Source organism: Vicia villosa, unplaced genomic scaffold (assembly GCF_029867415.1).
Source record: "Vicia villosa cultivar HV-30 ecotype Madison, WI unplaced genomic scaffold, Vvil1.0 ctg.000339F_1_1, whole genome shotgun sequence".
In the NCBI taxonomy this organism is placed as follows: Eukaryota; Viridiplantae; Streptophyta; class Magnoliopsida; order Fabales; family Fabaceae; genus Vicia; species Vicia villosa.
The window spans coordinates 797,313-808,976 of record NW_026705151.1 but is presented as its reverse complement, the minus strand read 5'-3'; the positions used below and the strand labels follow the sequence as shown (position 1 = coordinate 808,976).

At 33.3% G+C, this 11,664-nt stretch overlaps 2 protein-coding genes across 2 annotated transcripts; both read left to right on the top strand.

The window, feature by feature from the left end:
* The first annotated feature begins 2,537 nt into the window (after positions 1-2,537).
* On the top strand, positions 2,538-3,762 carry LOC131626951 (CASP-like protein 1F2). Its single transcript, XM_058897785.1, has 3 exons — positions 2,538-3,154; positions 3,253-3,382; positions 3,478-3,762. Exons 1-3 carry the CDS (start codon positions 2,910-2,912, stop codon positions 3,688-3,690), a joined length of 588 nt encoding a protein of 195 aa, XP_058753768.1. The 5' UTR covers positions 2,538-2,909; the 3' UTR covers positions 3,691-3,762.
* A 1,358-nt stretch (positions 3,763-5,120) lies between these two features.
* LOC131626963 (uncharacterized) lies at positions 5,121-5,735 on the top strand. The gene has a single exon (XM_058897795.1). The coding sequence runs from the start codon at positions 5,121-5,123 to the stop codon at positions 5,733-5,735; it is 615 nt and encodes a 204-aa protein (XP_058753778.1).
* The last annotated feature ends 5,929 nt before the right edge of the window (positions 5,736-11,664 follow it).

The following is an 11,664-nucleotide window of genomic DNA, read 5'->3' as shown; positions in this document are numbered from 1 at the left end:
AGGCCAGTCCAGGCTTTTAAAAAGGCCAGGCCAGGCTGAAAAAACGAGCCTATAGTAGGCCATAGGCCAGACTCAGGCCTTGTAAGTTTATCGTAGGCCAGGCCTAGGCCTTATAAAGCCTAGCCTAGCCTAGCCTATTCCCACCCCTAGGCCTGACCCAATAAGAAGGATATGGGCATGGATGAGGAGATCAATGACACCATCGCCTAACCTTCTAGTGTGATTCCAACTGCCTTTGCCGGAGCTCCGACCCTTATTTCTACGGTTGAATTTTTGTCCCATGTTAATGTAGTTGTTGTTGTTATTGTAGGATTAGCGATTGGGATTGCTTAGAAGAAAGGTAAGAGGAAACAATTTTTTATCAGAGTTTTGCGATTTTGCAAGTAGATCCACCGGAGATGCAGAGTTGCTGAATTCACGTGCAATACGTTGGATCTGTTGGACATGTGACTCCATACACAATAAGGGGGTGAATTTTAGTGGTTTGAATAACTTTGGGTTATAGCAAAAGCATTTGTAAAATCAGAGTTTAAAAACATTTTAAAGCAATTGAGTAAATATGCAACGGAAGACTAAGTGAAAGAAAATAAAAGAGATTAGAGAAAAAGAAGAACACTAGATAATTATACAGGTTCGACCTAAGAATGACCTACTTCTGCCTCCAAAAATCATTCTTGAGAGTATCCACTAAACTTGAAATCTTCTAGAAATATTTTTTTACGAACCTCCTTATACAAGGAAATGAAGTTTCTAGGATAACTTTTAACCAAGCAATGAACAAGGCTTAAAGCAGTAAGTCTCTAAACCAAATGAGATCTTCCACAGGCTAATATCAAATTGAACTAGAATTTTGAGTTGGCTATCCTTCAAACCAAACCGAGGTTTTACACAGGCTGACTAAGACGAGATTTTTACCAGGATGATCTCGAACCTACCGAGCTTTTACACCAGGCTGAACTCAGGAACCAAGAGATATTTTAACCGGGTTGATCTCGAATCAATAGAGCTTTTAATCGGGATGAACTCAAGAACCATTATGGAGATTTTCACTGGCTATTATTCACAAAGCTAAAGAGAGATTTTTCTTCAATAGAGAAACTCACAAACTTAAGAGAGACTTTCTAAGACAATCCTCCAATACAAGCATGAGCTTTAATTGGTTTAGCTTGCAAACAAAATAATTATTTCTTATGGAAAATTATTTTACGCAAGAGAAAATTTACTCTTGGTAAGATAATTCTTAAGACTCCTTATGAATTGTGTGGACAAGAAGGAATCCTAATATAAGGCCTCTTCATGTTTGGGGTTTCTAAACAAGCAAGAGCGTATAATCCACATGAAAAGAGGCTTGATGCAAGAACCATTAGTAATTTTTTATTGGGTATCCTGAAAAATCAAAAAGTTATAAATTTTATTGTTTTAATCGTAGTATGAGATAACTGAGTCTGGTAATACCCAGTTTATTGAGAATGGTCGGTTTAGTAAGAGTGAGAAATCACATAAAATAGATATTATGGAGACCTGTGGAGAATCTTATTCGCCTAAATAATCTTCTCAGGTTGTTATTCATCTAGTTATATTAGCGTCATACAACAAACATAGACAACAAATTAATATTCAAATCCCACAAAATAAACACATAGTTGATGAACCAGTTGACAATGTGCAAGTTACAATGAGTAGGAACAAGTGATAGAAAAATACAATAAATAAAAGTAATATTAATAAGGCCTAAAAGACTGGAGAAAATATTTGGGTGTCTGTTTCTTCTGATTGGAGGAGCAATATCATGGAAGACTGGAGAACATAATATAATTGCTACTTCTACTATGGAGGCAGAATTTGTGGCATGCTTTGAGGCCACAATTTAATCAATGTAGTTGCGAAATTTTACCTCAAGATCTGGTATTATCGATAGTATAGCTAGGTTGCTAAGAAAATATTATGATGATTTTGCAATTATCTTATTTTTTAAGAATGATAAGTATTCAAATGTTGTTAAACACATGGAATTGAAATACTTATCCGTAAAAAAGAAATGTGAAACTAAAAGTATTATGGAAACTAATATATATATATATATATATATATATATATATATATATATATATATATATATATATATATATATATATATATATATATATATATATATATATATATATATATATATATATATATATATATATATATATATATATATATATATATATATATATATATATAATTAAGTTTTTTAATTAATGTAAAAAAATTCAAAGTAATTTTGTTTATTTGTGAATCCACCTAACTATCTAATGAGTTTAAAGTTTCCCTCATGATTGTTTTTTAACACTACAAAAATTAACAAAATTCACATGAAGCTACTAGTTATACATGGTTTTCAAAACCAGTTTGTTCTCTTATTAATTTTTCCAACCCTACCACCACTGCCTTTGTTTACACGGATCCAATCTCATATCTTATTTTAGTCCAACATACACAGACCCATTTATTTACCCATTTCACTGACCCATTCTCTCATAATCGCACCTAGCATCTAGCCTCCGCAGTTCTGAAACTCGCCACCGTTCCCATCATTCTGTTTTTCTTTTTCATTTCCATTTCTACTTTAGTATAAAATTAAAAACTAAACACGTGGCCAAATCTGGAACGTCAGATATATCTAACGGTCTACATTGAGAAAAATTCATGTTCTTTCCCACTCTAAAATCAGCTAATTCAGATCCAACATCTTCTCTTAAATGCGAGCAACGTTCCATATCAATTTCATTTAACACTCTCTTCTTTTTTTGTCTTTTTCACTTTACTTCTCTCCTATAAAAGTTAGTGAAATTCTTAACTCTCTGCCTCAATTTCCACCTGTTTCTTTTTTCTGTCATTTTCTTCCAATTCCTCTATTCTTAACAATGGCTGATTCCAAAGATTCCTTCAAGATGGAACCCAAATCTTCATCTTCATCCAACACAACCACAACCACAACCTCGTCCTTACAAAAACATCATACAACTTTCATGATGGCCCAAAACATCCTCAGAATCTTAGTCATTATCCTCACTGCTGTTTCAATTCTTGTTACCGTCACCAACAACCAAACCGTTACGCTGTACACTTTTCAATTTGAAGCTCACTTTTATTACTCTTCATCTCTCAAGTAACACTCATTTTCATCACAACCCATTTTTCATTTTCATCTACATAAACAAAAAAAATATATTATTTTTTTAAAATTTTTTTTTTCATTGTGACTAGGTTCTTTGTTGCTGCAAATAGTGTCGTCTGTTTCTTGTCTGTGCTATTACTCATATTCAATCTTTTGAAGAGGAGGCAACAAAAACATCAACTAAAAGATTACTACTTCTTCCTATTTTTGTTTGATTTGGTAAGTTTATTTTGTTTATTAGAAAATCATATATATTTAAATTAAGAGAGTTTAATTTATATTATGACATGTTTGTTATGATACATTATGATTAGGTGATGACGGTGTTGTTGATAGCTGGATGTGCAGCTGCCACAGCCGTTGGATTTGTGGGACAGTATGGAGAAGACCATGTGGGTTGGACTCCAATATGTGACCATGTGAAAAAGTTCTGTAAAACCAATTTGACTTCACTTTTGATTTCATATTTGGCTTTCTTTGCCAATTTAGGACTCACAGTTTTAATAGCTTACACATGTACCTCATAAATGTTTCTCTTATGAATTACTTCATTTTCACACGTATCTTATTCAACATGCTCCAATAAACATGTTCCAATAGTTGTACCTAGTTATGTAGTGTTGTATGAAGTTTGTTATATGTAATAAAATTTATTTTAGTGAACATGTTGAGTTTGGTGTATGGTTTTAATTGCAAACAAAATGCTAGTACAACACACAACTAACTTATGAAGAAAGAATTTATATATCTTAATGATGGGTGCGTTGATATTGACTTGCCTCCTATAAAATATGGACTTTTTAGTATTTTACTTATGGGTTCTCATACCTTCTTTAATTAATAATTATATATCAAAATAGTATTTTATTAGTTGTTAGCTTCTTTCTACGTGGTACCATTTTTAGCTGGAGGCATGTATGTGTGTCTCCTTCTTTAGAAAAAAAAACTAAAACATAAATTTTTTCTATACTATTAATTTTAAAGTTGGAGAGGAATCAACGTAGGAAACGAGTGTAAGGTGAAAATAGTGTCAGAGCAGCAATTAATACAATATAGTAATAATTACTCTAAAATTATTTGTGGAGTTATCCCTGCACCGCATACCTTTAATTTTCTAGAGTATCAAGTGTGAATCAAAAGTTTCATATATTTTAAATTCATTTTTTATTATATTTTGTTATGGAGAATTTTGGAGTGTTTTTGTCTCCTTTAGACGTATGTGTATGCTCATTTTAATCCCAATGAACAATTATTTACTAGTTCAATCACTTTTATATTCATTTTATGGAAAAATATCACTTTTATGCTTATTTTGAGAGAATATGAAAAACACTTTATTAAGACCATTTATAATGGGTGTTAAAAAAATTATTAAATAGTGGAATGATTGTATTGGGGTATTTTTTTTTAAAGATATATATATATATATATATATATATATATATATATATATATATATATATATATATATATATATTACTACTACGAACCAGGCATAAGTAATATCTTTGAAACAAGTTGGTCTGGAACATACACCAGAACAAATTACATAATATAAAATTGGAAAATTACTAGTCCCCTTTCAGTTAACACCAAACACTATCACTTATTAGAAACTTAAGTTATTTGGGCTTTTACATCTTTCATTATTTTGGGCTTATCCGTCAGTTAGTTAGCTTAGGCCCAATTTATACCTTATATAAACTGTACTTTGCACTACTGTTGGTTTAATGAGAAAACGAGGGAAAATTCTGCATTCAAATTTTCCCTTCTAGGTTTCATATTCATCTTCTTTGATATGCATCTTCATCTTCTTTAATATGCATCTTCACATTGTAATATGGTATCAGTAGAAAAACATTCTTTCATCATCTTCCGCACACAAACTCTGCTTCATCTTCTTCCTTGAATCAATTTCCCTTTTTCCTTATTTCTCCCCCCTTTTCTTCTCAATGCCATGGCTTCCGATTCTGAATCCGAACATTCTGAAATTCATAAATCACCTAACACAAAAGTTACATATCGCACACTCAATCCGCGAGATCCCTACTACCTACATCCTGGCGAGAATCCAGGTGCTACGATTGTCTCTCCTCCTCTTGATGATAACAATTATCATAACTGGAGCAAGTCTATGCGTCGTGCCCTAACATCCAAGAACAAGCTTTCTTTCATAAATGGAAGAATCAAGAAACCTTCAACAATCGATGACAACTACGAACTCTGGGAACGAGCCAACAGTATGGTGTTATCTTGGATAAACAAAACTCTATCTCCTCACATCGCTCAAAGTACGATCTACTTCAATTCCGCTTTCGATTTATGGGAGGACCTTCGTGAAAGATTCATAAGAGGTAACCACTTTCGGTTTTCTGATCTTCTTTGTGAAATACATTTTATACAAGAAGGAGACCGCACCTTATCTGTTTATTTCACTGCATTGAAAATTTTATGGGATGAATTAGAAGATCTTAGACCTACACCTTCTTGCACTTGCCCTAATCCCTGCACCTGTGATCTAGCTAAGGTTGTCGCAATTACAAACACATGGAATACGTCACGTGTTTCTTAAAGGGTCTTAATGAAAACTATCATAACATTCGTACCCAGATTCTTTTACTTGATCCTCTTCCCAATATTAGCAGAGTCTATTCCCTAATTGCTCAACAATAAATTCTTCCTTCACCATTGCCATCTCCCACTGTTCTTGCCACAACTGGCTCCACTGCTAAACCTAAACCCAAAGGCAATTCTAAGCCGGCAATGGTTTGCACAAACTGCCACAAGACTAATCACACCATTGACACTTGTTATTTCAAACACGGATTCCCACTGGGTTATAGAAACAACAATCCCAAAAACACTTCAGACACCAAGACTACACAACCTAACAATAAAGACATTGGTATCTCTAGAGAAGATTACAAACACTTAGTGCATCTACTCCAACAATCTCGCAAAGATACACCACAAGCAACAACAGACAAAACTGCTCCTCCTGCTACAGCCCTCGTATCAGGTATTGTACAAAAAGGAAGTATTCTCAATCAACCCTCTATGTGGATTTTAGATTCTGGTGCTTCACACCATGTATGTCCCTTTATTCATTGTTTTTCAAATATTATTGCTATAGAACCTATTTCAATTCACTTACCCAATGGCTCCTGTTTGTCTGCTACATTCTGTGGAACTGTTATTTTTTATAACTCTTTTCAATTACATCAAGTCTTTTTCATACCTATTTTTAAATTCAGTCTTATATCAATATCAAAACTATGTAGTACCTCTAGATACAACATCTCCTTCTTACACAACTCTTGTCAAATTCAGGATGTGTGTACCAAGAAGATGATTGGCCCTGTGACACAAATGCATAACCTCTACATTTTACACAAGACACCTATTGCCCATACATCTACCACTGCTGCTCCTTTACATGATTTCTATGCTTCTGTTAACACTAGCCATACCAATCACAATGATGACTTGTGGAATTTTAGATTAGGACACCCCTCCATTGAGGTTCTTCAAACTATGTCTAAAAAATTCCATGATATTACTTTTTATAAGAATCCTGCTTGTAATGCTTGTCACTTGGCTAAACAATGCAAATTATCTTTTCCATTAAGCAATTATGTCTCTTCTAAGTTTTTTGATTTAGTCCATATGGACATATGGGGTCCTATATCCATTCCATCATTAGATGGTTTTCAATATTTCCTTACCATTGTTGATGACCATTCTAGATATACTTGGATTATACTTATGCATTCTAAATCTGAACAAATCTCTTGATAGTACTAATATTGATAGCAGCAACCATATCGAACCTAACAATAACCATACTAATAACAATATTGAATATGCTATTGATCATACTTCTGATTCTGCTATTGTGAATGATTCTGATTATGCTGCCAACATTGATCCCCATGAAATCAATAATTCTGATGCTGATATTGAATTTGCCTCTAATAATATAAGAAAATCTGTCAGAACTAAATCTGCACCTACCCATCTTAAAGACTTCATCTGTAATACTACTTCCACTAATTCTATGTATGATATCTCCAATTTTGTATCATATAAATCTATTTCCCATGCATACTTCAATTTTCTATCTTCTATTTCTGTTACTGCTGACCCTACTTCATACAAGCAAGCTAGCATCCATCCTCATTGGAATAAAGCTATGAATGATGAAATTCAAGCTTTAATCAGTAACAAAACATGGCAATACATGCCACTGCCCCCAGGTAAGAAATGCATAGGATGTAAATGGGTGTACAAAACCAAATTTAATTCAGATGGCACATTAGAACGGCACAAGGCAAGGTTAGTTTCTCAAGGTCTTAAACAAGTACAAGGTATTGATTTCTTTGACACTTACTCTCTTGTCATCAAAATCACTACTGTAATACTCATACTTGCTCTTGCCTCCATCTTAAATATGCACCTTTTTCAATTAGATGTTCATAATACATTCTTGCATGGAGAGTTGATTGAGGAAGTGTACATGTCCCTTCCTAAAGGTATTACACCATCTTATCCTAATCAATTCTGCCGTCTTTTGAAATCCATTTATGGTTTAAAACAGTCGAGTATACTTTGGTTTGAAAATTTGTCTAAGGTTCTTTTGGATAACAAATTCCAACAGTGCTCCTCAGACCATTCTTTATTCATTAATTAGTCTGACTCTTCTCTTACATTTGTTCTTATATATGTTGATGATCTCCTTATTGCAAGCACCAATATTTCTGTCATCAATAATACAAAACAACTTCTCCATCATCACTTCCACTTAAATGACCTTGGAACTCTGAGGTACTTCCTAGGACTGGAAATTGCTCGCAACAAATCCGGCATTCACATCAATCAATGCAAGTACACCCTTGACTTTTTATCTCAAACTGGACTCCTTGGTTGCAAACCGGCTTCAACACCAATGACTCGTGACACAAGGCTAACTACAACTGATGGCACTCCTCTCACAGACCCAACCAAATATCGAAGACTCATTCGTCAGCTGATATATCTCCTTAACACACGTCCTGATGTTTCATACGTTGTACAACAACTAAGCCAACACATGTCCAAGCCCACTGATCTGCATTACAACGCTGCCATCCGTGTGCTACTTATCTCAAGTCATCCCCAACACAAGGCCTTTTCTTCCCCGGCAATTCCCCTCTTCAACTAAAAGCCTTCTTTGACTCTGATTGGGCAACTTGCCCGGAGACGCGCAAGTCCATTGCCGGGTTCTGTATATATCTCGGCAACTCTCTCATATCCTGGAAATCCAAGAAACAAGCCAAAATATCAAGAAGCTCAACTGAGGCTGAATAGCGCTCTATGGCTACCACCATTTGCAAATTACAGTGGCTGACAAACATTCTGCACGAACTACACATCCATTTCAAACAACCAGCTTTACTTTACTGCGACAATGCTTCTACAATTCATATAGCCAGCAACTCTTCTTTCCATGAACGCACAAAACATATCAAGATCGATTACCATATTGTTCGTGAAAAGCTTCAACAACAACTTTTCCAACTATTACCTGTATCTTCCAACCAACAGCTTGCAGACATGTTCACTAAGCCTTTAGACTCTTCTCTTTTCAATTCAAACATTTGTAAGCTTGAGTTATATTCAATATACCCTCAAGCTTATGGGGGGTATTAGAAACTTAAGTTACTTGGGCTTTTACATCTTTCATTATTTTGGGCTTATCACTCAGTTAGTTAGCTTAGGCCCAATTTACACCGTATATAAACTGTACTTTGCACTACTGTTGGTTTAATGAGAAAATGAGGGAAAATTCTGCATTCAAATTTTCCCTTCTAGGTTTCATATTCATCTTCTTTGATATGCATCTTCATCTTCTTTAATATGCATCTTCACATTGTAATACCACTCTACAAATTCAAAAACAAATAACAGCATAATAACTTCACCATTTAAAGGCTAACCATTGATAACTTCATCAGGCCAAATTTTGAAATACCATGTCCTGCAACTATAACTTACCAACTAGTCTAGACTAAATTATTGCAGCACCAGTAATAAAGCCTATTCGATTGTCTGAAGAATACGCGCCACCACGCGCCACCGAAGTTCTGGTGTTGAAATCATTGAACATGTTGAATGAGGAGTGAGTGGGAGCCACATAAAACACTTGGCAAAATCTTATTGGTTGGTGTGATTTTTTAGATTTATATTTCATCTTAATCATTTGAGGTCAATTATTTCATAGTAAATTAAAAAAAAAATCACCAAAATTCATCATTTTTTTGTTTATAAATAGAGATTTGGTTCATTTGATTTGGACACAGAAAAAAATCGACTTTTTTCTCTCCAGTTAAACACATATGGACAAAGTTCGAAATGTTTCATGATTAAATAGATTGTTTGTGAGTTGAGTCTATTGTACTAATTAAGTTATGTGTGTTTCATTTTAGGTGTGTTGTGTGTTTTGTATATTAAATTGCATTTTAATTTTTTTGTCATTTTATTTAGGGTTAAATATACAAATCCCCCTGTAATGTTAGCGATATTTGATTTAAGCCCCTGGTAAAAGTTTTTTTTGTAAAAACCCCCTCGTAATGCTCAGATTCCATCAGTCAAGCCCCCCGAGTGCTAGATTTCACCAAAGATTCCTTCAATTTGTCAATGTGGCAATCCACGTGGCATTTATTATTTTTTAATTATTTTTTTAATTCCACATGGAATTTTATACTTTTTTTAATTTTCTTTAGTAATTTATATCTTTTAATTCTTTTTTTTATGTCAATTATTTTTACGTTTTTGTATTTTTATTAATAATAAGTTTTCATTTATAATAAATTTTTAGAATTTATTTTTTAAATTATCAAAATATTAGGGTTGGGCCTTAGCCATTCAAGATTCGGCCCAATAAGCAGCACACTTGCTCACTCACTGTTTTTAATTCAGATTATCATATGCTTTATTGGTTTATATACACTTATTGAGTATCTATTACAACCGATGTGAGACTAAGTTTCTATCACTTCTGCAAACTCTTTTCAATTCATAAGTTTTCATCATTTTTATTGAATAATATACAACACTTTCTTAGAACAATAAACTACATATGTGACTCTTTTTTCATCATGCATAGAAAATTTTTCTAAAGATTATCAGCTATCACTACAAACATGTGCCATTCAGAACTGTGAGCTCTATAAGCTTTTGCTATCCCATAGTTTGTTTAGGATTAAACTCCATAAGCAATATTAGTAAACCTCATATCTGGTATATTTTCCAAACTATGATCAAAATATTATCTCAAACTCACAGATTTTTACATTCAGCAAAAAATGAAGGGGCAATAACTTTCATTCAATACTCATAAAACATACCTTCCACTTTAACTTCCACCTTAACTCCATCATTATTTTGACTCTTATTGGAAGCCTTCTTAATAGCTTTAAAACTTTAAAGGTGGAGCGTACAAGTTTTTTTATGCCTGTGACATGCTAAACCGAAGATAACACCAACGTATGCATTACTCTTGTCTCACAATGTGGTGTTTCAAATCTATGTAGAGAGAGGAGCACATTTAAGAGATAAGTAATTGTGATTTTGTTAGAAGATTCAATCACAAGCTACTTGTTCAACTCCATCCAGAATTTGACGTCAAACTCTCCATCCTGGTTTTGTATTTTTCATGAGAAACAACATTGCTTGCACACAACAACCTATGTTGATCTTTGTTGTGTTGGTCTTTATATTGCAATATGGGAATTACCAGAGGAAACTACTTGCAGTATGGTCTTTGTTGTGTTGGTTTTTCCTTGCCCACATTACTATTCCCAATCTTTCAACAGTCTCATTCTACTATGAAACCGAGGTTCTAAAGCTTGAAGAATCTTTCTTAGGGACATCACGAGTTGTTGGGTGGTTAGGACCCATGCTTGGAACATTCATTTATAACAGTCACCTAAAGCATATGACGCTGCGAAGAATTCTCATGTACGCTCATGTTGCGTTGGCCTTCTTGAATCTTCTGCAGATTGTTGTTGTGTCTAGAAAAAATATTGCCTTTGGAGTATCAGACAAGGTTATGGTGCTCTTTGGCTCAGCTCTTGTTGATGCAATCAATCAAATCAATATTGAACACAGATTCAGGATCTTTTGAAAATATTCTGCAAGTTTATTATATGGTTGTACTTGTAGAGTCCCACATCGAAAATATTTTACCAAAAGAAAGAGTTTATAAACCTCTTTTATACATTATTGTTCAAACAATACATATTGGGCTTTGTGGAATGTTAATGGACTTAAAGTTCCAAAATAAATTTTAGTAATTGATTTATAGATAAATAAATACTTATAAAAAATATTAATTAAAATAATTTAAGAAAAAGTAATAAAAATTTAATATATATAAAAAAAGGAAAAAAAATATACTAAAAAAATTATTAATGAAAATAATTTAACAAAAAGTAATAAAATATAATAAATATTGTATATAT